The following is a 26,847-nucleotide window of genomic DNA, read 5'->3' as shown; positions in this document are numbered from 1 at the left end:
GGTAGGTGTCAGCGTCGAAGGTGTTGGTAGGGCTGCTGAAGGTGTTATTGAGGCAGGCGGTGCTGGACAGGTCGATGACGGGTCTGGGATCCTACAATCTATTGTTGTATATGGTGTTGGCTGGACAGGTGATCTTATGCAGGCTGCTATCCTATCCTCTAATGATTCAGCACTGACATTCATTCTTCCTTTTTATTAAAGTTGTTATCAATAAAAGACTGGATTCTTTTGTTAAATTCACTATGTGTTAAGCCATTTCTTAGTTGTCTAAGGGACTCTTGGTAGTATGAAACAATAGTTACTCTCGCTCCTGTAGATTCTTGAAAACTTCTGAGGTTACTGAAGAAATGGGGTAGCGCTACTTTATCTCTTACGCATCCGATGGGAGAGCATATAAGATGTTTTAGCCCTTTGGTTTTGAAATCTGTAGTCAAATCTTTAAAAGCTGTTGTGTAGTCAGAAATGTCCGGTTTACCAAAATAGTTGGCTTTTGTAACCAAACTGTAAACCGTAGCACAATGCAAAGTGGATTGCACTGCTAGATGTGATGAAATGCAGTGGTGCGATTCTGGTCTGCCAAAGTGTCGCCTAAAGACAACTGCCACTCCTGCTGTCATGTGACGTGGATGGTTAAAATCAGCTGAAATACTGTGTGCGAACCCTACTGATTGGTCATGCTGGTAATTTTTAATAACATCAAACATAGGTTTTTCAGTTAGATGGATTTTAAATTGGTTTGAAGCTTTAGTGTCAGTAAAATCTGCAGAGATAGTGTTTGCAAATGCAACCTTATGATTGTTTTTCAGATCATCAATCACCTCCTTTAAGTTGTCTTCAGTCTCAATCAGTTTTGGGATTGAGGAGCTGGCTGGAGAAACCATTGGTGTACTGCGGGAAATACTCCGAGGCTTTTTAGCATACCAAAGAGAAACAGCATCTATTATTGTATGGGCTAATTTGTTCTTACCCCTACCATTGAGATGGAGGCCATGATTAGTGAAGTCCGGTCTCTGAAATCGGTTAAGATTAATTAAAGTTACATTGGTTAGCCTTTTGGTTAATTCTTCTATGTAGTTGTTTACCTTCCTGATTTCAACATTCTGGTAACTGTGTGCTGGTAAGTCGTGTCTTGCTGGTATTGTGCAAATGAAAACTTGTCTGTTGTTGCTTAAAGAAGAAAGTTTTTTTTCCAAATTTCCATAAATATCTGTGAAATTATTCTTCAAGCTGTCATTGCTTCCTCCGAGTAATACCACTGTATTTTCTTTTTCAATTTGTGCCGAATCCACTACTTGTGTTAATGTTGTGTTAGCTCTAATGTACCCGAAAGTATTTATTTTACCATTACTTAGAGATCTTAAAAGGTACAGAACTGCCTTGACTGTCTGAACAAAAGGTAATGTTGATTATAGGGACTCTATATTTCTTCTTTTGGGTTTTCCTTTGCTGCGATCCGGACATACCAAATTTTCTTCCTTGTTTATTAGAAACTGGTTTTCTGTATATAGGACCACAAGAAACATCTTTCTTTTCTGAGTCATTGAGGCTCCCCAAGATTTCAAATTTGTTACTAACTGGAATCCCAGCATTAGAGTAGTAGCAAGCTCGTTTCTCCTTTGCCAGGTTTGATGCAACTGTTGTCCAAGTGTTTTCAGTTTGGACACCCTGATTGACACAGTTTAGAGGTGTGTTAGTTGAAGGTGCTAGCGAATGCTGATGAGATGGCTGCATCTCCTTTTGTACCTGTTTTTTATGTGATGTTTCATTTTCCAGTATACTTTGTATGGTTTTACTGTTCAAAGATGCTCTATTATGTATCATGTAAGCCATGCAACCTCTCTTGCGAATCAGCTCAGCTTCATCAAATTGCATGCTCAGTAAATTAGTAGGTATTCCTTGTCCTTTTTCAATGTGTTGTATTGCTTGTTCTATTGCCATTATTGAATAGATTCCACAGTCGTAACTGTTAATCTGCTTCTGACAGTCTATAGCTAGAAGTTCAGGCGTCGGCTTTGTAACTTCGAGATAAGCTGTTATTTTCTGTAAAACAGCTTTTGCATGGTCAACATTATGGTTAATTAAAGAGTCATAGTGAAAGAATTTATTGGCCTCCTTGTCAAAAAATAAAACACTCCAGTGAGATCCTTCAAAATCATTCAGATGGTCTGCATCGTTTATTGGCATTATAAAAAAGTTGTTATGCATAAAATCAGCATGATTCAGCAAATGGTTGTAGTCCTTGAGCAACTTAATGCCATACACAACAGCAGGATTTAGTAACAGAGTTTTATAACTGGGCTGGAGAATATTAGTACTTAACATATCCAAATAAACATGCATTGTTTGGTCAGTCAGCCACTGCTTGCTGAGAAGTTCCGCACAGGTTGTTATCAGTGGAGAACAATTTTCAGTTTGAGTCATTGTTGTGTTGGTATTTGTGACTATAATACATTTTTCTTTTGCAATACATTTTGTTTCATTTTCAGTTAGCTGTAGATCAGATATTGTGTTTTCTAAGCTACCATAACACTCAGAGCTCTGAGTTGAGTTTTCAAAGCTCCCTGAACATTCAGAACTTTGAGTTGAATTAAGAGAATTAAGAGAACTACTATATGTACTTGGTGGATTTGAGTTTACTTTATTTTTGGTTGTAAAATTGAAACAATTTATGTCATGGGGTAACTTTTTATCCTTAATGTACATTTCAAGGGATTTTTTTGATCTAAATGTTTTCCCACCTGGAGATGTGATATAAATATCTACCTTTCCAGCATTTAAACCTTTCTTTCTCACCACCTCCTGTCGCTTCCACCCACTTGGGATATTCATAATTTTATTTATTTATTTATATTTCATATGGAGCAAGGGGACTGTTTACAGGCTTATCACTGTGCCAATAGATAACAAGGAAAACACCAATGTTGTTGTTTATGAACACTCGGTGCCTACCTCCAGTTCAGTTATCATCTAATCAGGGTCAAACTCCAGTTACAGGACACCCAGTTCAAATATGAGTGACGTCACTTCCAGCTGGTTAAGTTGCAGGATTATCCTTGTCACTCTGGTGCATGAATTTTCAGGGAAAACTGAAGTGATCCAATAAAATAGTGCTGTGTTTGTTTGTTAAATAGAGTAATATATACTTTAATAATACAAAATTTATATTATGCTTTTATGTTTTAAAAATCCCATATTTTGTTTGAGTATTACAACTAGATTTCTGTGTTTATAAATAGACTAACCAAAAATCAAGCACTTTTGAGGACTCTCCTGTAAGTAAAATTTAGAATTATAATTTAAATATTATCTTGTCACCGTGAATAAAAATTAATGTCTCATTTTGTTAAAAATATTTTAGTTCATTATTATAACTCACAACTTTGATTGTAGCTTATGAATTTCCTCAAAAACTCGCTTTTAAATGTGGAGCAATATACACATAGACTTGCACTTTTTACCAACAGCAGACGAATTCCTGTAGACAGACGTCGTAAGTTGGATGCTTACAGATGGCTAGGAGGTCTCTTCGTCGAGCCATCAACCGGAGTAAACGCAGTTGCTGGGAGACATTAAGGGACGATATAGATTCCAATCCGTGGGGCTTGGGTTACAAACTTGTAACCAAGAAACTTGGCACCCGCTCTCCACCTTCCGTCATGGATGGGGCCACTATGGAGAGGATAGTCGAGTCCCTTCTCCCGGCTCACACGTTGCGCCCACTTCGGGATTTTGGAAGGGTGGATGACGTACCACTTTTCAGTCTTGGAGAGGTGGAGGCGGCCGTCCTATCCCTGAAGAACAATAAGGCTCCTGGACCCGATGGGGTACCCGGCGAAGTCCTCAAAAAGGTTTTGACTATTAACCCCTTGATCCTTTTGCGCATGTACAACGCCTAACTAGTCAAAGGAGTTTTCCCCTCGTGCTGGAAAACAGCTAGGCTTGTGCTTGTTGGGAAGGGGAAGGGAGACCCAGACCTGCCATCCTCTTACAGACCTCTGTGTATGTTGGATACGGCTGGCAAAGTCCTCGAGAAGTTGATCCGTTCCCGACTGAATTCAGTCGTGGTTGCTGCGGGGGACCTGTCCCCTCGCCAGTATGGATTCAGGATGGGGCGATCTATGGTTGACGCTGTTGAAGAGGTGAAGCAAGCCCTGATGATAGCTGAGGATTTTAACCACTACTCTCGAAGGGTTGTGCTGAGTGTCACTTCCGGTGCTGCCCAAGGTTCCATACTCGGCCCAGATCTCTGGAATGTTATGTGCCTCCTGAGGTCTGAAATGCCTGAGGAAACGGTTTTGGTTGGGTACGCGGACGACGTTGCAGTTTTGATAGCTGCACGTAGCGTTTAGCTGGCTCAGCTAAAGCTGAACCGAGTTATGCGTACTATAAACGCATGGATGACAGACCACGGTCTCTCGCTTGCTTTGAGCAAAACTGAGATCGTGATATTAACAAAAAAACGGATTGACACCATCGTGCCATTGAGGGTAGGGGCCGTCGAAGTCCAGACCGTTCGTTCTGCCAAGTACCTTGGGATTATGGTGGACAGCAAGCTTAGCTGGCGGGATCAGATTTTCCGTACGGCGGACAAGGCCGCTAGGGTGGTCTCCTCTCTTAGCCGGTTGATGGCCAATGTCGGTCCAGCCGTAGAAGGCTGTTAATGTCTTCTGTCCAGTCCGTACTCTTGTACGGTGCTGAGGTGTGGGCAGACGCTCTAAATAAGGAGGTATATAGGATGCGGCTCGCCCAAGTGCAGCGTCAGGCAGCACTAAGAGTTGCATCCGCCTACCGAACAGTGTCCGAACCCGCCGTCCTGGTGGTTGCTGGAGTCATCCCCGTCAAACTTTTGGCGGCGGAGAGAAAAGCAATTTATGAGCGCCGTGGGGAGGATTGGGCACGAACAGAGGAATGCACCCGCACCTACCAGCTGTGGCAGGAGGGCTGAAAACAGGAGACTCGGGGACGTGGACCAGGTGACTGATACAGCAAGTCCAACCTTGGGTTAATCGGCGGTGCGGAGAGGTTGACTCCTACCTCACCCAATTTCTGACGGGTCACGGCTTTTTCCGGTCGTACCTGTTCAGGATGGGCAAAGCCGTGTCACCCGATTGCATATACTGCCCAGGCATTCCCGATGACGTGGAACATACCTTTTTCCACTGCCAGCGTTGGGAAAGGCCCCGCCTGGAGGCTCAACAGTTAGTAGGACTGCTGTCGGTGGACACGGTCATACCAATGATGACAGAGGGTGAGGACAATTGGACCTGTGTGTCACATTACATCCAGGGTATTCTCCGCGCCAAGAAGCTCGACCTTGACCGGGATGCGGTATAGGTCATGAAGTATCTAAATGCCAAAAACGGTGAGAGCCCTGAGGGCTTAGGTCACATGTTGGCATGACTTGAAGTAATGTGACAAACAATTCCAGGTCTGTTACCAACAGAGTAGAGGGGGTTTTTTAGTGAGTAGTCTGTGATAGATTCAGGAGTCTCACACTACAGGCTGGCTACCTGTGTGCGTAAAATCATTTTACCTCCTCTCCCAAAAAAAAAAAAAAAAAAAAAAAAAAAAAAAAAAATTAAATAAAAAAGATGTGGATGCAGAAGGTTTTTGTACCCAAGGTGTTCCGAGTTCTGAAGACAATTGATACACCACATTCCCTGGGTTTTTGTCCTGGTTTCAGTGTAACTGAATGTAGTATATCTGGTGTTTTCCTCTTTGACTTCTTCCAACGTTGTCCTGCTTTGTAGTTGTTTCTGGTTATCTATTTTTTGTCTTGTCTTTCTTGTGATGTATTCTATTGTTATAAGTTGAAGTTAACTTGTGCAATCTTTTTTATGGTATTCAATTCCTTTTTCCTATTGGCTTCACTGAGTGGGATTTTGTATGCTCGGTACAACATGGATCTGAAAGGCTGCAGTCTTATGGATTGTTGGGTGAATAGAATTGCTGCTAAGCTTTCCAATCAAAATCGATCACCACTTACAATTTTTTATATGTTAAGTCTTGTGAATCAACATTATAAGTGAAGTATATTATTTCGGGACCACGTCTCATTGTACGGCCGTCTAGTTGTACCTCATAGACCTAGGGACAACTAGTAGTAGGTACAACTAGACGTAGGTACAAGTAGACGGTAGCATACCCGACAGACTAATTTACACGGAGTAAATATTTCCGTAAACAATTCCATGAGCAAATCCGTTCACTATGTGTCCGGGGGTAGGGTGATGAGAATTAGGCATGGTGAAAGGGGAAATTCCATTCAGTCCTTATGTCGCACTATCGGGAAATGCCGCTTGACTGCCCCAGGGGGCTCAGACTGGCCCAGGTCAGATTCAGTCCTGTTGACACTTTACCCTTTTAATGATACCCTTAATCGAGCGGACCGAAGCGAAGCTCTTATACCACACTCCTGATTTTTTATTATAAATACTCCTCCTGAACGGCTGAAGTGATCTGCACGAAATTTAGTACAGTCATAGTAACCAACACATGTATAATAACTCTCTGGATTGCGCACTCAGGTTGAAGTAGGGCTCTGAAAACGGTCCGTCGCTACCCCAATCTGTCCGCCAGGAGTGGGGATAAAGGCATGACTCACCCTAGTGCCGAGCGTCGCGCCCGCTTTCGCCGCGTATTGCTATGTTAGTTTTGTGGAAATATTCCGAGTAAAATTGATTGTAACGAACTTAAGGAGGTTTTATAAGCAGATATAATTAATCTAAGTACTTGCTCACACTTTACAGACTATGCGTCTAAAGTAAATCTCATAAGAAATTTAGTTATTTTATGAAAGAGTTAGATTTATTTATATTTGAACATTGACAGAACAAAATTTCACAATAATTATTTGAACACATAAGCATGTAATCATTTGCTGCTGTGAGCCTCTATTAGTATTGAGAGACTTTGCTACATGTAAGAATACATATATTTTGTTTATATTAAAGTATGTTTCTTTGTCATACTGTGATTACTGTGTTTGAAAAATATATTATATGTTGTTAAATAAAAGGAGTGTATTAGCTATTTACACACGCTCTTGCGTAATATTAAAATCATTTTAATACATTATTCAAAGATAAGCTACCTCCTAAGGTCCTGGCTCGCTGGGAGTCAGAAGAAAATCTTAAATAAAATTAAAGGTCTTTATTAGTAAAATACAATGCCACAAACACAAACTCAAACAGACAACCGTGTCAAAAATTACAGCTTTTCAAAGATGCATTTATTTTGTATTACAGTAGACTCCCTCTTATCCAGAAACCTTTTAACCGTACATCGGTTTAACCGGACTTCACTCGGCGGAAATGACATCTCTTTAACCGGACAATTTTTATCAGCACATCGGTTTAACCGAACTAGATCGGCAGGAAGTGGGCAGTACTGAAACAACTTTTCTCGCGGGAAAGATTTGAGACCAGTGATCACGTGTCTAAATACAATGCTCTAAAATTTAAGGTACATACCTTCACGTCCACAGTTCATAGATGTATGGTTAAACCCACTACATGTTTTGCCTATATAGGCATTGTCAAGTGGTCCTTCAAGAACGTTTCGTCGTTTCGTCCATTGTAGACTCGTCAAAAAACATTTAAATAAATACACAAAACACGATACATTGTACGAAACATTTAACACTTAGTAGGCCTACTATTTACCGGTCGCGGTACGGAGGCAGACTGGCTGGAATTATGTAACCCCGACCCCGTTATCAGTCGTACTGCAAAGGTCAAACTGTTCCTGTCTATTGTTATGAGCTATTATGGCGTTAAAAATTGAATGAGATTTGAAGTTTAGCTGGTCATTTAAAATATGGTTTTTATTGTGGATGTCTTGGAAACTTTTATAGATTTCAAATTGTTCTAGAGAGTCTAATTTGTTACCTTTGTTACAAATGTGAAGGATTTCCAGGCTATTGTCAATTACATCTACGGTGTGATTGTTATCCAATAAATGTTGGGCAAAAGTGGATTTTTGTTTGTCTGCTCTGGGGTCGGGGCGATGTTCTCTGTGCCGTTGGGTGAAGGTCCTGCCAGTTTGTCCAATATAAAAATCAGGACAATCCATGCATTTTAGTTTGTAGACCCCAGACTTTTCAAGCTTATTTTCATCAGTAATTTTATCTGACAGAGATTTTATAGTCTTATTTGTGGTCCTGAAGTTTAATTGAAGCCCATGTTTCTTTGAAACTTTGTTGAGCCCATTGTGAGCTATGTGGCTGTATTCTATACAAATGTATTTATTCTCGGGTTCATCTGATACGGGTTCATTTGGTTTGTTCTTTAATTTCGTTACTATTTTATCTATGATGCTTGGTTTGTATCCATTGGAGATAGCAATATGTTTAATTATGTTCAGTTCTTTGTTGTAGTTGTCAGGTGAAAGCGGAAATTTGAGTAGCCTGTAGACTAGGCTATTGTAGGCGGCAAGTTTTTGAGAAATAGGATGGTATGACGTGGCGTGTATTGTTTGGCTTGAAGTCGTGGGTTTTCTATAAATACTGAAGTTTAGTTTACTATTATCCTTCTCAATAGTCATATCTAGAAAATTGATCTTATTATTGACTTCTGTTTCTATCGTAAACTGTAGTTTGGGTGCGATGTTGTTTAGGTAGTTTAATAATAAGTTCAGTTGTCGAGTATTGCCATTAAACAACATAATGGTGTCATCAACATAACGGTGTTAAAGGGTGATCCTGTTTCTGTATTTATTTGATTTGGAGAAAATGAAGTTGTTTTTAGATGTGATTAAGATAAATATCAGATAGTATTCCAGACAATGCTCTCCTAAATTTAAGTCAAATTGCGCTACCTAGCATTGACATTGAGCATTATATTGTGATTGTATTGTATACATTATGCATTTAAACGGTCCGTTTTAACGAGTTTTTGGGGACGTCGGCTTAACCGGAAATACCGTTATCCGGACTGGCCTCGGATAAGAGGGAGTCTACTGTATACGCTACCTCCCAGGAGTTGCCCGCTAGAACTCGGAAGGAAATCATAAATGTGTTAATACGTCTAGTAGATGAGTCATAAAGACGGGGCCAGCTCACACGGTCTCCTTGTACGTCCGAGCAGACGGCGGAGCTAGTTCAGTACGTCTACGTCACCGCGCTGCTGTCGCTGTCCCTCCCCTCACTTCCCCTTCAGCCGCACGCCCATCCCAACGTCCCCATCGCTTTCTCCCAACACACTCACACTCACACTAGCACTAGCACATCACTGCACTGCGCTGAGGGCACTGACAAAGCCCGTCACAATGTACGTCCTGCCAGCCACCGTCACAGAGCCTGTCGTACATAGATTGCAGTTATTAATATTGACATTACAATATATGCTAGTTATTAACATGTGAACACTGACAAATTATGTTAGACATTGCCTAGTAAAATATCTGAATAATGTTTATATTAATTGTTAATTTAGTTTACCTAATAACTTATTTAGATATAAATTTATTTTGTGAACCATAAGATTTAAACATTGTTAGTTGCATGGTATATGAATAATCGGCACTGTTTTTTCCCAAAGCTAGTACCAAGTCCAAAGTAGTTGAATGTCAAATGCACATTATTGTGATAAAATGAGTAATTTATAAAATATCTTAATAATCTCGGATGATAATTAATTCATTGTTCCTAATGCCCTAATTATGTTCATTGCTTACTGTTTCATTCCTTATAAGCTATAAGCATTATTAGTTGTGGTCGATGAAAGTCTATACCATTACATCTATGATGAATAAAATAGATGAAACCCTGAACATCAATAAGGAGAAAATAAGGAACAGTAAAATGTTAAAGAGTTACTTCATACTTTTACTTTTCTTTGAAAATGCAGTACAGCTACACTATTTACATGAAAATTATAAACCATATTTATGAGATTAAGCGTATTTAACAGCAGTAAGATTATCGATTTCAAATCTTCTCATTCAATCTTGTAAACAAATGTTGCGTGGCCAAAGATGTTTTATTCCATCATAGGCCTATACGATATGCATTGTAATCCGATAATTGTACAATAAAACAGCAATTGTGACGATGTGAAAAGCGTTGAAGTGAGATTTGCAGCCGATTCGCACACTGGTTATAAGTTAGCCTACAGTAGACAGTAATAGCTTTGACTATTAATACAGGGTGGGGCAATGAGAACGCCACAATTTGTTTTAGCTGCCACATGTTAATTGTTGCAACAACGAATGATCAGCTGTGCTTAAAACATCAATTAAACTATGCCATTTTAGTAAATATTATGCCCGAGGCTATTAACACTGAGATTTTGATGTGCAAACCTATTTTTAAAATAGTGGTTCTTGTGCAAAAATCCAGAGATTGTTTGGACCACATTCCATCCTTGGTCAACATGGCACTGTTCCAGATTGGAAAAAAAATGGTGAACTGGGTAAAATTATTTAGGATAAATGCTTAAACCTTAAAAATAATCGGTAGGTGCCGCAAAACTCTTTGTACACCAGCAAATGTTGAAAGAGTGTGAGTCGCAGTAACTCAAAGTCCAAAGAGATTTGCCAGGAAGCTGTTGTTGTTGAAAGCTTTACGTTGGCTCCTTTTTTGGAAGGGGGGGGGTTTCTAATAAGCTTCTTGAAGTTCAAGGCTTTTCAAAGTCACCCCACAGATTTGCTTGAACCGAAGCTAAGATTTGTCCAAAAACTAAAGTGATTCCTTAAAAAATGCTGGAGGAGTATTTGATGGAGTTTTCAAGTGCCTAATGTCAAGTAGGACAAGGACGTCACTTGCAGGATTTCGTTCTCAAGAAATGGAAAAATGACTTTGTTAAGTTAAAATGGCAAAAGATAAGCTGTGTTTTGATGTGCTATTTATATCCATAGGGTGAATATTATTGAGTTTGTACTGCTTATAAATTGGGGCACTTTCATTGCCCCACCCTGTATAATAATTCAGTATCCAATAGTCAATGGTAATAGTCAATTGAGAAGTGTGTAGACCTAGTCAACAATACCACCTTCCATCGCATACCTGCCTCTTCCATAATTAATTATTATCACCACAATACAAATTACTCATACTATACACAATTTCCAGTATGTCTGAATAGAAACTACCTAAAATAAAACGATATTATCCAATAAAATTCACAGTAGGCCTATAAATAATATAACTTTGGTATCCTAACATAATTAAACGTATCAATTTCACTGAATCAATTGCTAAATAAATAAGAGTAAACAAAGAAAAGTAAAAACAATAACATAAAGTTTGTTTTGAATTAGCTATTTGGTTAAAATAACATTCATTTGAAAAAAGAACTGGTCACATGTTGAAGGAATTTAAAAAGTAAACACGCTAGTAAAGTTAGTGACGTAATTATCTATGTTAATTATCCATACCGTTATCAGTTCTAATATCTGTAATAATTACCCACCTATTGAATCAACCTACATCGTAATTTCCCATATTAATTTATTAAAAGTATAAGATATTTATAGTTGAAATAAAAGTGATATTTTGCCTACATCAGCGCCCCCACACGTAACCACACCTAAACACACGCCAAACAATCTTTTTTTTAGATTTCATAAAAGGATGGTTTGTCTAATTGCAGTATCCTAGGTCAATGATGCCGCTGTGTTCAATCTATGTCATCCATCAGTATATTATCTTTGGATAAAACCCGGCTGAGGTTGTAGTGGTAATTTAAAATCGTGATTCCCGATCATTCTTGATCTCCTTTTCTATGACATCAATATTTCTGAGCCTAATCCAAACAAATTGTAAGCAGACTAACATTAATTGTAAACAAAAAGCTACCAAGACGAATTAATACATGTAAATATTGTTCTTGTCCAACTCTTTCCTACGGGTTTTTGAGTGTCCATGAGGATTTCCACTCCGCCCGGCGAAATAAAAAGGAATAAAAATTTGAATATAGAATTAAATGGGATTTTATAAGGAAATTATTGCTTATTATTAATTTTCTAAATCCTTGGTAATGAAATATCAGTTCTACACACGATTACTAGAAAAATACCGGTATGGATCATAAACATCAACAAATGACGTTTTTGGCCCGAAAATAAACATTATTTAACATTGGTTAAATGGAACTGCTAAAACATATGTTCAATGCTATTAGTATAGGATTCGGGCCAACAACGTCATTTTGTTTATGTTTATGATCCATACCGGGTATTTTTCTAGTAATCGTGGTTCTACATATCATGCACCCTTTACACTAATTTGATGTTATAACAGTAAGAGGATTTTCACGAGTGAATGTTGAACTATCAAGGGAGAAGTCGCTATATGGTTTGACAAAAGGACAGTACTGTCGCTTGTGGCTAGCCAGCACCCTGCGAGGGATCCAATTGCCAAAGGTATGTTCACATTCAGTGTACACAGTACGTGTAAGTCGACGGCCAGTCCCGGGTCGGTGCTTGGCGCGGCGGTGCCGTTCTCATACGGTGCTGTATCCCCTCCTAGCATACGGATTGTTGGTTCCTCGCGTGGCCACAAGCTGTGTCACTGCGCCGCTGCCGTCGACACTATTGCTACAAAACTCCGCAAGATCGCACCACTGTTCCCCCGTCTTTGTATTTTAATATAGCTATAACTGATCTACTTGGGGAGTATGTTTAATCTATGACTATATACATGCAAACTAACTGTATAGTCTATCCAAGCTCACATCAATTGACCCATTAATTATAACGAATTGGCCTGAAAATCTCATTGGTTAAATATCTGATAATAAAGTATTATTGTATGACACTCACCTACAGTGGGAAAGGCCATTAAGATGTCTGGATTTGTAACGGCCAGCTGGGTCAAAGCTCTCATGCTGGTTTCTGGGTTTTTCACAGTCCACTTTTCTAACTCATTTACATCAATGTCTTCCATATCACTCTGTCCTTTATCAGTATTAGCCTATTGTGTGGTATAAAACATGTCATTCACTTGCTTTTCCAAACATCAGTCCCCTCTTGGTTGTTAAGGAAAGGGCTAATTGGGAATAGGCTCAAATTTGGAGTTCAGGACCACTTATCCAAGTACAGACTAATTACTACTTAAACATTTAATTGAAAAGTCAAAAGTGAAGCTTAAAAATAAATAAGGCTAGAACAAACATCTCATCGCAACAGCTGTTAAATTCCGCATACTACTTTTTCAAGGTTCTTAATATAGAGCTCTACAGATAAAAACTAAGGTAAACTATTAGTGTCAGAATTTCTATTCTGGTAACTAAAAAAAGAATTAATATGTTCTATATGGATATCTAGCTAAGTGTTGACAAAAGACACCCTATTATAAAAACACTAGTCTAAAGATATCTAGGATGAACTGAGTCATGCCTTCTTTCACACCAATGCAGTTCGGACCCATGACAGATCGTCGATCCCGGCTGGACCCGAAGGCCCTTTCACAATCGATGCCCGGATGCGGGCGTTTCCAAGCCGAAATTGTAAAATTGTATTTGTCTACTACATATATGACAATATGTAACCGCAATTGAGGCTGTAGCTGCTAAAGGGGCCCAAGTCGAGATGGGCCCTTATAGATAAGATTCACTATTTCGCTTCCTTATGTCTTCTAGTATAATCTTTGATCACTTGGAATGGTGTATTTCAGTTTGTTTGGTTGGTATGACTCTGAAATCCAGCTGGTGACACTAGGACCTTTTAGCATGGAGAGTGCCAACGCTGACAGCAGCCAAACATAACCTATAGATATCCCAAGAACAAAACAACCTGCGCAGAAACGAAAAGATCACGTGGTTCGCGCAGGTAGGTGTGGCGTAGCATTCAAACCTGCGCGGCTCGAAACGGCCCAGGGTTCTTTTGTTTCTGGTATTACTATAACATAGGCATTTTGTGTAAAACTTAGGACGGACCCTTTGAGAGGAGAATTTGCTATTTTTGCTTCCTCGTGTCTTCTAGTATAATCATTAATCTTTAAAAATTTGGAATGGTGTATTTTAGTTTTTTTTTTCATATGACTCTTAAAGTCTGCTGATGTCACCAGGCCCTTTAGTATGGAAGTCTTTCAACTCAGACATCCAAACATAACCTCTAAACTTTAACAGCGATTATCTCAAAACATCAGTTTTCTAGATAGGCCCGTTTATTGCCTCAATTGTAAAGTATTTTAACAAATAAACACGCTTTACTTATCGTAAACATCAAACTTCCTTACTAAGTCAACAAGATTTTTTTTTAAATGCCCCCACCGCAGTAAACCTTCAGACTAAGCGAATTTCCATTTGACAGATTGGATTTTCAATTTAGGTTTGCTGCTACTGGAAGTGTAATGAAGTGTTTTTAGTGAAAGATTAATAGCTAAATAAATATTTTTTTTTGTCATTGATGCTTTGATAATCATATTAGTTTTGTCTGCTGTCATTAGTGATAAATTATTTCTTTGAAACTTTGTATAGTATATTTATTTATTTATTTATTGACCAACGGCTGACGCCAATACATAGGAAATTTAGATTGATACAATTTGAAGAAAAATAACAGCTGCAAAATGAGAAACAATTCAGAACAGTATAACAAGCAATAACATTTGACAACAATAATTGAAAAATATAACAAATAACAATAAAAAGCAACAATAAAAACAAGTTAACAAACAGGAAGAAGTTTCAATAACAATCTCAAATTCAAGAAATTTTGATAACTAATTTGGGTGCAAAAACAAAAATAACAATATTCCATGGACCAAAACAAGCAAATCACAACCAAACATAGCAGAAAAAGCAAAAAATCTGCCGTGATGTTTACAAAACAAGAAAGGGCAGTTTTGAAATTGACGTATACAGAGAGTATAGATAGTTTCTTTAATATTTCAAAAGACTATTGATAAGGCACAACAATATTTCTAAAGTTTATAACAGCTGACTTAGTTTTGCTAATGATTTATTTTGAGTGAAGAAACGATGGAAGGATTTGTGATTTAATATGAAAAAGAGTGAAATTTAAAAAAAATAATTTAAATTTAATAATTTTAGTATTTTTGCAACTTCAAAATTGAAATTAAAAATGTCAATAATAAAGAAAAAATATATGTAATTAAGGGAGAAGAAGGTAAATCATGTATGTGAAAGTTTTATTCAAAGATTTGGTCAGTTTTATCAGCCTTCACAACATCTAAAATTAATCAAAACCAAAATGGTGGTATCCACTACTTACCAGATTTAAATGTCATAACTTAAACGTTTCTATTAAGGCCATAAAAGTAGAATTTTGTTTCTAAAAGCGTTGGCGTATGTGTAACTATTATATGCAACAGATGTTAAGATTAAAATGTTTCTATTTTGTGTCCTCTTCCCGTTGCAAAGCACGGGTACAACAGCTAGTTCTCAATAAAAATAACATGGGAATTTTATTTAATTTTCTCCATAGGCCCTAACCAACAACTGTACACTTCAATATACTAAACCATTTATTTGCTCTATAAATGGTTAAAAGAGATAGGTATGGGAAATTTTATGTTTTTGGGGTCAAAAGTGAGAAAAACTAATTTTTAACCCATAAAACCCTGTTCCCAAGGGTCCGATCACGCTGCTTCGCGAACTCATTCAAGTGTATCCCACCTTACTCAAGCTATCGCCTTCACGGATGTATATATACACACTAAATATTATTTGAACAAATTGTGCTTATGGCCTCTAGGGACATCAAAATGTTAAAGTATATCAGTCTCGGCTCTAGGTGTTACTGTGCTATAGCTACACTTCCCTATAGGGAAATATGCTAAAAATAGCTACACTTCAAATTATTAAACTTAAATTACTAAATACCCCTCGCCGCAGCAAACCTGCAGACTAAGCTAATTTCCATTTGCCTGATTGGATTTACACCAAAATGTCTCAAATCAAATCAAAATTACTTTATTCTTGAGCACTTCTCAATACAATATTGGTTTACAGAATGACTCACGTCACTAAAACTAAACTAAACTAAATGAAGTCCGTAGACAAAACGAACTGAGGTGTTTTGCAGCCCATTAAGTCGGTCCATATCCTCCCAGGAAATACTGTTGCCGTATGCAGTAATGCAGTAGTACATCACTGACAACACCAGAGACTGAACCAACTTCAATTTTGCAGTCTCTAGGAAGAATCGAACGGAATCTGTACAGTCCTCGCACCCTTCCGAAAACAATTTGAGAACCGTAAGTAATGTGATTGGAGAAGGTAAGACCACCGTCAAGAACCACGCCCAAAGTCCTGACAGTGTCACAAACCCATAAGCTTTTCATTGTCAAGTTGAATATGCATTTCACCATCGCAGATTTTTTGGATTACGTTGGGTGGTGATCCAATGTGGATCACTGTGCATTTTTCAACATTCAACTTAAGGCCGTGCTTCCTTGACCACTCACTTATTCTCTCAAGATCCATGTTTGCATCCTCAAAGGTGCTGTTGAATGAGCCGATTGGGTAGGAAAAATGCAACTGGCAGTCATCTGCATATGCATGCACATTATAGTGACGTACACACGTGGTAAGGTCAGCTGTGTAGAGTGTAAACAAGATGGGTCCTAGACAACTCCCCTGCGGGACTCCCTGGATGTTATGGAAAAGTTCATATCATTAACACCAGTCATTTAAGAAACTTTTTCCCACTCAACTCTCCTAATTTCCTCAATTGTGTCAGCTATATTGAATTTAGAAAAGTCTCTGTATATGACAAACTTAACTACTTTTTTCTTCCTTTTATACGTAATATTGCAGTATACAAGTTTATGATCAGTGATTTGTTTTTGTCTGCTATCCAATATACTTGCAGCATCAATCACCCCAATCATCTCAAACTGAGTTGCTCTATTGGTAATAATATGGTCAATTAATGTGGCTGATTTTTGTGTAACTCGTGTCGGCTTGGTAATATGTTGAATGCAGTTGTATAATTTAAACATGTGACGGAGGTACTTAGTTTGAGGGCAAGAGTATGATAAGTCGATATTCAAATCACCCAAACATATGACGGAGTCTACCCTTACTGCACTGTCTACAAACATTGCCTGAAACAAAGAGTCGAGGCCAGTATAGCTAACATGCGGTGGTCTGTAAGCTACACGATTGCCACGATTACTTTTGCACCCCTAGCTTTGACCACTACAGAGATAAATTCTATGTCTTGCATGTGAACTTGGTCAAAAGCCAAACCGTTCTTGATATAGAGTGCTACACCACCTCCAGTACCAAGAGCTCGGTCTGCTCTAAGAAGGATGTATCCAGGTATCTCATAGTGGTCGGAGGGTGTGCTGGGGCTGAGCCAAGTCTCAGAAACCCCAAGTAAATCAAGATCCTTAAAAATATCTCATTTATTCCCTATTTAAATATAATTAGTTTAACAAGTACTTAGGTTTGCTGCAACAGGGAGGGTAAAAGTTTTTGTTTTTTTTTAATGTCATTAGTTAAGTAAGAAATAATGTTGTAAAATGAGGTAGACTTAAGGTTAAGATAGTCAGGTTTGCCCCATTTTACAACTAAAAATTATAATATTTAAGCTATTTCTTATTCAATCTTTTTGAACTTTGTATTGTTGGATAGGGAATTAAATTGCTAAATAAAATTCTTCCTGACATTTTTTCATAAATTCTAATTTAAGTTTAAAAATGTAAAGTGGCCGCCATTTTGAAAATAAACACCCCGTCAGTTTCCTCTGAAGCAGTCTGCTTTATTTCTTCACAGGCCCTCTACTTCTACATTCCTTTATTAGAGGGTCGATTATTGGAGTTCCAGCAAGAGCTAAAGCTGCAGAGTCCGAGTCGGACCTGTATCCAGAAATTGTCTTCAGGGCCGCACACTGGTGCACTGCAGCATGTCCGAGGCAGGAGCAGTATACAACAGTTGTGAGGTTGCTACGCGTGCCAATAGCTTTCTTTTCTTCTGACTCCCTCCTCCAAAGGAGAATGACAAATCTGTTCTAGAGTGAACGCTCCCATAAGATTTAATAAGCTAGCCAAAACTATTTAGACCGGACCCGGACTGCAATGGTGTGAAAGAAGGATAATTAGTATATCATGCTAAAATTGAAAAAGGCCGGTGAGACCAAACACTTACTTTGTGAATTAACTGTTAAATAGAGAGTGCAAGTGTGTGTACCAGTAGTTAAAAAGTATAAATTATGCAACTGGTCTAATTAAACATTTGATTTTTAAACCATCATTAGGCCTAAATACTGTGAACCAATAACTAATAATTGTATCAAACAACAAGACAGACTTTTTGACTTGTGTGCTGGTTCTTAGAATCAGTTCAGTAATTAAATGTTCCAAAATTGCTTCCTAACCGAACCTTTAATACAGAAGGTAATGAAAATATAAGACTGAACTAAACGTAATTACCTCATTTTCGTAAACTGCACACAAACTATCCCAAAGTTCTTTCCTTGCTTTTTCTTTCATTCTTGATTTTGGCATGTTCTCCCATGCACTAGAAGCAGTAACTCTGTGGGGAAAATATCTTAATTAGAATGTAAACAATAATTTTATATATTGTAATAACAGATTTTGGGACAACAGAGCTTAAGTCACAAATTTAAAATTGTACCACAGTACCGCTGAACACTAGCACATTAGGCTGAATGGGCTGGATCTATTTGTAGTTTACAGATGGAATTCTAAAAGTAAAACTCAAAAACATAAAAGTACATCTACAAAACTATAAGAAAAGGGTTAAAATAACCTGCAAATAGGCACAAAATTTGCAGAAGATTTTTTTTATGTGATAACTTGACAAATTTCAGGAACAATTTACAACTATCATTATGGCAATTTGATCCCTCTCTTGACGTTAACATAAACTACAATAGTTTTCTTACAAGTTTTAGTTGAATTTCAATAATGCATTCCCTCTAAATCCATGTAAATAAAAAAGTGAATACAAAAATTGGGTTACAAGTGGAATAAAAATGCCTGCAGAGAATAAACGTCTGTTACACAAAGAATCAAAGTGGAACAAAAACCAAGACTTTGTCTACTAACTATTTTAAGAAATATAAAAAAAATCAGCAAGTAAAAAATAGCAGGTATTTGAACCTTTTTTTATATTATTTGTCAATCCGGAGGCTAACATCTAGACCATAAAGGAAAAAAAGTTATACCCTTTTGTTTTTACTAAGGTCCTAAAGAACTTAGATAGCTTAAGGGTGCGCTCTACCTCAGCTCAGAAATCTCAGCTCGGGCTTCAGTTGCTACGTTGCACCATTGGACAGTGCCGCGAGAAGCGCTTGCAGAGGTTTCCAAGATTACTGTTTTCAAATTAACCAATAATGATAGCTAAACGGCTTATAGTAGTGCAAATACCAATCTATAGTTCTGCGTTTTTAAAATTTTCAAATAACGTTTTTTCAATAAGTTAGGGCTAGTTGAAAAGACCTTTTTTCTTGTCCTACAAATCAAGTTTTTAAGGTGTGTATTAAAAATAAATGAAATAATGAAACGCAGAACTATAGAAAATTTCATCCTCTTTAATATGAGACCTTAACTTTGATTCTACCTTCAATGTAGCAGGTGAAAACAGTAATCTTGCAAACCCTTGCATTCGGTTGCGTGTCAGGGGTAAAGCACACTTTTAAGGTCAACAGTCCAGAAGAACCCCCGTCCGAGATGAACCCATTTACTTTATGTAGGTTATTCCAAATTAATAGTTATTTGTGTAACTAGTCGGCGAATTGGCACTTTGCTGCACAGGAGAGAAATGTTTACGCACGAGCCGTTGGAAAGTTTTTCGAGTCCAGCAAAGGCAGTTTGCACTCGCTTTACACAATATATTTTTCCTACAGTTACTATAAGCATATAAATAATTAGTATTTCAAACACTGTATAGCCCGTTTTTAAGTTAGGTTTTATGTAAATCAAAATCTTGAAAGAAATTGGAAGCGCTGCACCAGCTGATAGTAGTATCTTTAGGTGTTGCCAACTTGTTTTCAAGCGTACAGGGATTACGTGCATAATAAAAGGACGCTGTTTTGTGTTGTTTGGTTGGAATAATTACTGGAGTGCGGCAAAAGTAAAAAGAGTGCAGCAAAAGTAAGTAAATGCAGCAATTAGCAACTTAACTTTCTGTGCTATAGGCCCCTAATCAGTGCAAGGAAGGCCACTTTGTCAGGTGACTGTAGGAAAAATACATTTTTATGAAATTTGAGGCACTTGAATGCACAGAAAATATTAGAACAGGTAACCAAAATAAAGATACGTACCATTTGAAGCTGCCGCACCAAAGCAAAACAAAGAAATATATATACATTTATTAAACTCCTTGTTTATGTGACAGGAATTACAAAGGACAAACATTTAGAGTGTCAATTAAACTGGTCTTGTGTTTATGGGGTTAGATAGAGTTTCGACTACGAAGCTAGTAGGCCTATTGTGTTTGTTGGTACCGTTGTCGGAATCCATTGAAGTTTTTATGTACAAAACATAGGCAATCAAGGATGTATTTAGATAGAAATGTTAATACCTTTTTTTTATTAAGAGGGGCTTGCACAAACGGGTACAGTTCCCCAGAGAACATGCGATATATTATCGGATTAATAATGATGAATAGGCATCAAACAAGGATATTTAATATTGTATAAGGATATTTATTTGGTTCAATATTAATATTGTATTGAATTTAATTAACTTACCATACCACACGATAAGCTAAATAAAAATAATAACAAAACATTATCAAAACTTTTTCTTTATTTTATCCTTAGAGTTTTTTGTTTTAAATATTTAATAATAAAATCCAATGTGACGGCCCCTGTGATCGATGGTTCCATCGTTCTTGCGTTGGGTTGTCTAAAGCAGAATATACCCTATGAAAATTGCATCTTATAATACAGTTAAATGGTTATACTCACGCGTAGAGTGTGATAACGCTCCTTCTTTGCCAAGTTTGAATACCATTCTTACAGCACTTTCACAAAAGACAGAAAATCTTTCTGCCAAGGTTGACCGTCTCAATGATTTACCTGATAATGTAAAATTGATTCAGGATGATGTGAAGGCTATCTATGACAGATTTGAACAACTTGAACCACGAATTGAGCGCCTTGAGCACAAGGTCTCTGATATTGAGGGTAGAGTTGAGGCGAAATTGGCGGACTGTAATACTTTTGAGGAAACTCTAATCGTAACAAACGTCAGTGTAATGTAATTCTACACGGTATCTCCGAAAGTTCAAACTCAAACATTGAATCTAAAAAGAAACATGACAGTCAGCAAATAAAACATCTATTGTCTGAAGTGTACCAGGAGGCTAATCTTGATACTATCAGATTCTTTAGGATTGGGGACCGCTAGAAAAGTAACCCCAGACCTATTAAGTAAATTTTTCCTAATGCTCACCAAGCTCGGATCTTCTCCAAGCGTTTCTCAGAGAAATATGCTGAGGACGATGACAGAATTAGTATGTCTAGAGATCGCACAGTTAGGGAGCGGAATCATCTTAAGAATCTTAGAGATGAGCTTGAAGTGAGGAAGAAAGGTGGTGAGATTGACCTTACTATAAGATACATTTATGGTATCCCCCCCATTTCAAAGTTGAAACCAAAAAACACCTAAACTCCAACGGTCCAAACAAAGTGTATTTTTTCAGAACGTCAATGGTTTGCGTTCTAAACTTGTAACGCTGCGTCAATCCCTTACTCATTCAGTGTATGATGTGGTTATACTGGTGGAAACTAATCTTTCAGAAGATATAAGCAGCATGGAATTGGATTTCATCAATTATAGGGTATACAGGTGTGATAGATCTATTGCATCGAGCCAGAAAACCAGTGGTGGTGGGGTTATCGTGGCGATCCGTGACAAGTTTGATTCTTGGGAACTCTCCCCTTCTTCTCTTAACATTGAATGCGTCTTTGCAGCCTTGAAACTCAAGAACTCTTTATTTGTCCTGGGTGGTGTCTATCTGCCTCCTAATCAAAATTTTACTCAGTATATTGAATTTGCATCTATTCTGTAGGAACTGTCAGTTACAGTGCAAGACAAAAATTTTTGATTATTGGGGATTTCAACTTACCGAATGTAGACTGGTCCAGTCCTTCTAGCCACCTCAATACATCAGCCCAATGTATTTGTGATATTATGAATTTTCTCAATCTAAAGCAGTACAACAATGTCTACAATGATCGAGGTGTTCTTCTTGATCTGGTCTTCTCTTCTATACATTTGCACGTCCACAACGCTATAGAACCTCTTCTTCATGCTGAAAGTCACCATCCTGCTTTGGAGATGGACCTGGACATCAATCCTTCAGAAGACCTCAACTATAGTGTCTTTGCTCCTAATTTAAAGAAGTGTGATCTCACCCATGTATTCGAATGGTTTCAACACCTTAACTACCCATACTGTTTTAGATAATATTGCTCCCGTTGAAGACTTGTTCTCTGACTTTTGTTTCCAACTTACTCATACTATAAGGAGTGCATGCCCATCTAAATACATTGGTAAATAATCATTTCCTGATTGGTTCTCTCCTGAGCTCAAATCTATGATTATCAAGAAAAAGCACCTACATAAGCGCTACAAGCAGAATCTTGATGACCGTCTATATCATCAATTCTGTGGTATTCGAGCGGCATGCAATAGACTTACGAGGAAATGTTACTCAGCTTACATTCAATCTATTGACTCATCTCTGAAGAGTAACATTCGTGTCTTCTGGAGTTATGTCAAGTCGTCTAGGAAGACCTCATCACCTTCCCGAATGCTGCTCGATAATGAAGCTGCTGAAAAACCTCAAGACATCTCTAACCTATTTTCAAAGTTCCTCTCTTCTGTATACAAGTCTCCGACTTCTTCTCCACCACAATACGACTTCAAGGCATGTACCGCAATCTCCTCTTGCTATGTGAGCTGTTTAGAGGTTGAAGATGAGTTGAACTCGCTTGATGTGAATAAGGGAGCTGGCCCTGACGACATTTCTCCATTGGTTCTGAAATACTGCAGTAGCGTTTTAGCTCCTCACCTTACCGTATATTTCAACCTGCTCGTGGCTGCCGGCATCTTCCCCACCAATCTCAAGTTGGGTTATATAACACCTATCTTCAAGTCTGGTTCTCCTGCTGATGTCAAGAATTATTGCCCGGTCGTTATACAGTCAACAGTTGCCAAGATCTTTGAATCCCTGGTTCTGAAGAGATTGACATTCTATCTTAAGAGTATCATGTACTGAAGAACATGGCTTTATTAAGGGACGCTCGACTACTACCAACCTACTCGCCTTCCAGGATCACATTCAAACTGCCTTTACGGATTCTCATCAGGTGGACGCCATATACACTGACTTCTCGAAGGCTTTTGATGCTGTAAGTCACAAACACCTGGTGGCCAAACTTGAAGCTATTGGACTTGGCGGATGCCTCTTGATGTGGTTAAGAAGTTATCTCCAGGGTCGTTTTCTTCAGGTACGGGTTGCTGGCTGTCTGTCTCAACCTTTCTCTGCTGTCTCCGGTGTGCCTCAGGGATCACTTTTAGGCCCAGTTATATTCTTAATATTTATTAATGACCTGGTACAGCATACTCAGGGGTCAAACATTTTGCTCTTTGCTGATGATGCTAAATTCTTTAAAACAATTAAAACCCTGGATGATTACCAAGCTCTGCAGAACAGTATTAATTCACTAATGAAGTGGTGCTGTGATAATGAAACGACCCTGAATATTTCAAAATGCTCTGTGATGTCCTTTTCCAGATCTAGCACACCCATCATCTTCCCCTACTTACTTGACGATCAACCCCTCCCACGTTCTTTCAGGATCAAGGACCTTGGCGTCATACTTTCTCCAAATTTAAACCCTCAAGACCATATAAATTATATCTGCAAGAGAGCAAATTCTGCCCTATATTTCATAATAAGGAACAGTTGCAACATGTTCTCCCTCAATGCATTGAGAATCCTCTACATACATCTATTCAGGCCTTTACTTGAGTTTTTGTCACCTGTTTGGAGCCCTTACCTGATTGGGCAGATCGAGAGTCTTGAGAACATGCAGAGCCGTTTCATTCGTCTGGTTGGTGTGCTGATGGGTTATGACTACCTACCGCACCGTTCCCATTCAGAATTTACAACTTCAGTTGAACTTGAGGCCACTACTTACACGACGTGAAATCAATGACCTACTGTTCCTGAGGAAGCTAATTAACTCGGACATTGATGCCCCTGATCTACTATATAAGTATAACTTCCGCACATCACGTCACCTGCGCCAAACTCATCCATTCGCTAGACGTCAGTACTCAACCCAGTACATGTTCCACAGTACTTTTCCCTGCATCCAACTCTTGGCCAACAGCTTACCGAAAGATATCAAACTCTTCTTCACCAGTGGCGAGTCGTTAAAAAAAAGGTTGTTACTTGTTGGTCTGTGAGGCGCTGCATTGATTTGTTGTCTGCAAGTTATAAGTTAATATAGCAGTTTATTTATTTATTACTATTACTACCTATTGTTATATTTCTATTGTAGTTTATTATTATTGTTATACATTATTGTCATTATTTGTTCCTGTTGTTATTTATTATTATTGCTATTGTATTTGTTGCTGTTATTATTTGTTGTTATTGTTGTTGTTATTATTTTTGTTATCTTTTTTGGCTAGACAATTTTATTCAATGTTTATTATTACAAAGATTTATCATTGTTAGTAAACATTTGCTCAGGTTTTAGTTTGTTGTTCTTGTTGTCACGTTCTTTCTATTAGTAGTAATCTTAGGTCCCATTGCATGTTTGGCTTGACCCTTAGTTATAGTAACATTGAATAGTAAGTAGGCCTATTGTAAAAAAATAAATAATTGTAAATAAATTGGTTTGTTTGGACCATTGGAAGCAAAAAAAATAAAAAATAAAATAAAATAAAAATGGAAGAAACCATGTTTTAATTTCTATGTGGTTACCATAAACACATCAAGAGTATTAAAAATTGAAAACTTTCAGTTTTTGGTTAAATGTTGTTAGTGTTATTTATTAAATATGAGTAAAAACGTAAACAAATCATTAAATTAATTTGATGTTTAAGCCTATATTATGGGATAGGGAAAAATCTACAATATTTTGTAATCGATATACCGAATTGGATAAACATTGATTACTGTTATGCATCCGATAATACATCGCAGGCTCTCGGCGGAACTGTACACGCACAAACTGTGATGAGACATCTTGAAGACTTCTCTAGGCCTAAATTAAGTACCTTTCTTTTGAAGACGGAACACGAATTTTGTTCGGTAATACCATAGACAAAAAGAATTAAATATAGACTGTCAGCCGTGCAGTAGTAACCAAAGCACAGCTGACGGTATATATTTAATTCTTTTTGTCTATGGTAAAACTGAACTTATACTACTTAGGCCAATGTTATAAGTTATTGCATTTTTTGCCTTGTATCTACCAAAATTAAACTGTTTCTAAGCACTTTTAACATTTGGCACTTTTGGGGCTAGGTATGCCTAGCCTATTTCACCCTGAAAATCGCGTTTAAAAATCAAGAAAAATTTTAGAAATTGGCGATTGTAGGCGCATAGAAAACTTCTTGGGTACAGTTTCTTAACTGGGCTATGCTAGTATCGATTGAAACTATCGAATTGAAAATATCGTTTAATAATCAATATTTTACTACCTAAGTTAACTTAAGTTATATTGATTAACTAGCTGTAACCCGCGGGCTTTGCCCCGTTTAACTTCTTAATTTTCAAGATGATCTCGTTCGCATGGCTCAATCACGTCCTGGTTGAACTTCGTTCGCTATGCTCACTCACCTTTAGGTTGGAGCTCGTTCGCTACGCTCACTCACCTTTGGGTTGGAGCTTGTTCGCTACGCTCACTCACCTTTAGGTTGGAGCTCGTTCGCTGCGCTCACTTGCCTTCAGGTTAGCTCGTTCACTATGCTAACTCGCCTCCAGGTTGAAGTTCGTTCACTATGCTCACTCACCTTTTGGTTGCAAATTAGCAGTTGTCATAAATGTAAAAGAAATAATAGTGCTGCACCCTATTGGTAATCCTTGTAACTTTAATGCTATTGAACATCATAGAACGGAACCAACTTGTTTAATTGAAACAGCTGTTAAGATTCATTAATTCCATTTCTCATAAGGTTAACATGGGAAACTCCAGAGCCACTGGGGCGGAGCCGATTGGATGGATCACGAAATTGATGGTGTATAAACCTATTCCATGAAATTCTACACGTATGTACCAAGTTTCGTGGCAATCGGTTCAGTGGTGTCTGAGTTTATCACTTCCAAATATATATATATATAACTTAGACTAAATAATGTTGGCATAGGGTTGCAAATTAATCAATTCATAGGCTAAGTAAGGCTAACCCAGTTTACTGGGTACTCACCTTTTTGAATCCATGTTGGGTGAAAGTATATTTTACTTTAACTTGTTAACTGTGAACAGCCAAGGCCTAGCTAAACCAAATGTAGGCCTAGGCTAAATTTTGTAGAGTAGAAAGTACAACCCCGCCGTTATTTTGAATTCAAACAACCAATCATGCCTACGTTTAGCTTGATTCATACGCGGTTATTAATTTACTGTACAAAATGCGGTTATTTTAACCAATTTATTTGTTCAAGATTAAACAATTTAAAAGTTAGAAGTTGAAACAAAAATACAAAATATGCCTATTTATTAATTTGAAATTAAACAAAACAAAACTTGACAATGACAAGGACATTCAGCTGTTCTCGTTTCTTTTCTTTCATTTTTCTCCTTTTTTCTTGTTTCCCTATGAAAAGCTAGCTTGGTTAAACGACCATGTAACCCCACTATTTAGAATAAGAATATTAATTAATTTATTGCCATTAACCAGTAATTATTGCCAGTCGTTACATAGGGACACGGCCACCATAAAAA

The 26,847-nt window shown here is 37.8% G+C and overlaps 1 protein-coding gene across 1 annotated transcript in view; it reads right to left on the bottom strand.

The window, feature by feature from the left end:
• Positions 1 to 26,643, bottom strand: part of LOC128983713 (uncharacterized) — a 41,003-nt gene extending 14,360 nt beyond the window's left edge. Inside the window, exons 1-3 of the mRNA XM_054403127.1 lie at positions 26,333 to 26,643; positions 18,344 to 18,446; positions 12,763 to 12,913 (exon numbers count right to left, since the gene is read on the bottom strand). Of these exons, the coding sequence (XP_054259102.1) occupies positions 12,763 to 12,913; positions 18,344 to 18,446; positions 26,333 to 26,346 (268 nt within the window). The 5' untranslated portion in view covers positions 26,347 to 26,643. The remainder of the gene's footprint in view (positions 1 to 12,762; positions 12,914 to 18,343; positions 18,447 to 26,332) is intronic.
• Between the last annotated feature and the right edge of the window lie 204 nt (positions 26,644 to 26,847).

The sequence above is a fragment of the Macrosteles quadrilineatus genome, unplaced genomic scaffold (genome assembly GCF_028750875.1).
Source record: "Macrosteles quadrilineatus isolate MER2022 unplaced genomic scaffold, UCM_ALF_1.0 Scaffold_1__1_contigs__length_201487025, whole genome shotgun sequence".
In the NCBI taxonomy this organism is placed as follows: domain Eukaryota; kingdom Metazoa; phylum Arthropoda; class Insecta; order Hemiptera; family Cicadellidae; genus Macrosteles; species Macrosteles quadrilineatus.
The sequence above is the reverse complement of the archived record's forward strand: the minus strand, read 5'-3'. Positions and strand labels throughout refer to the sequence as shown.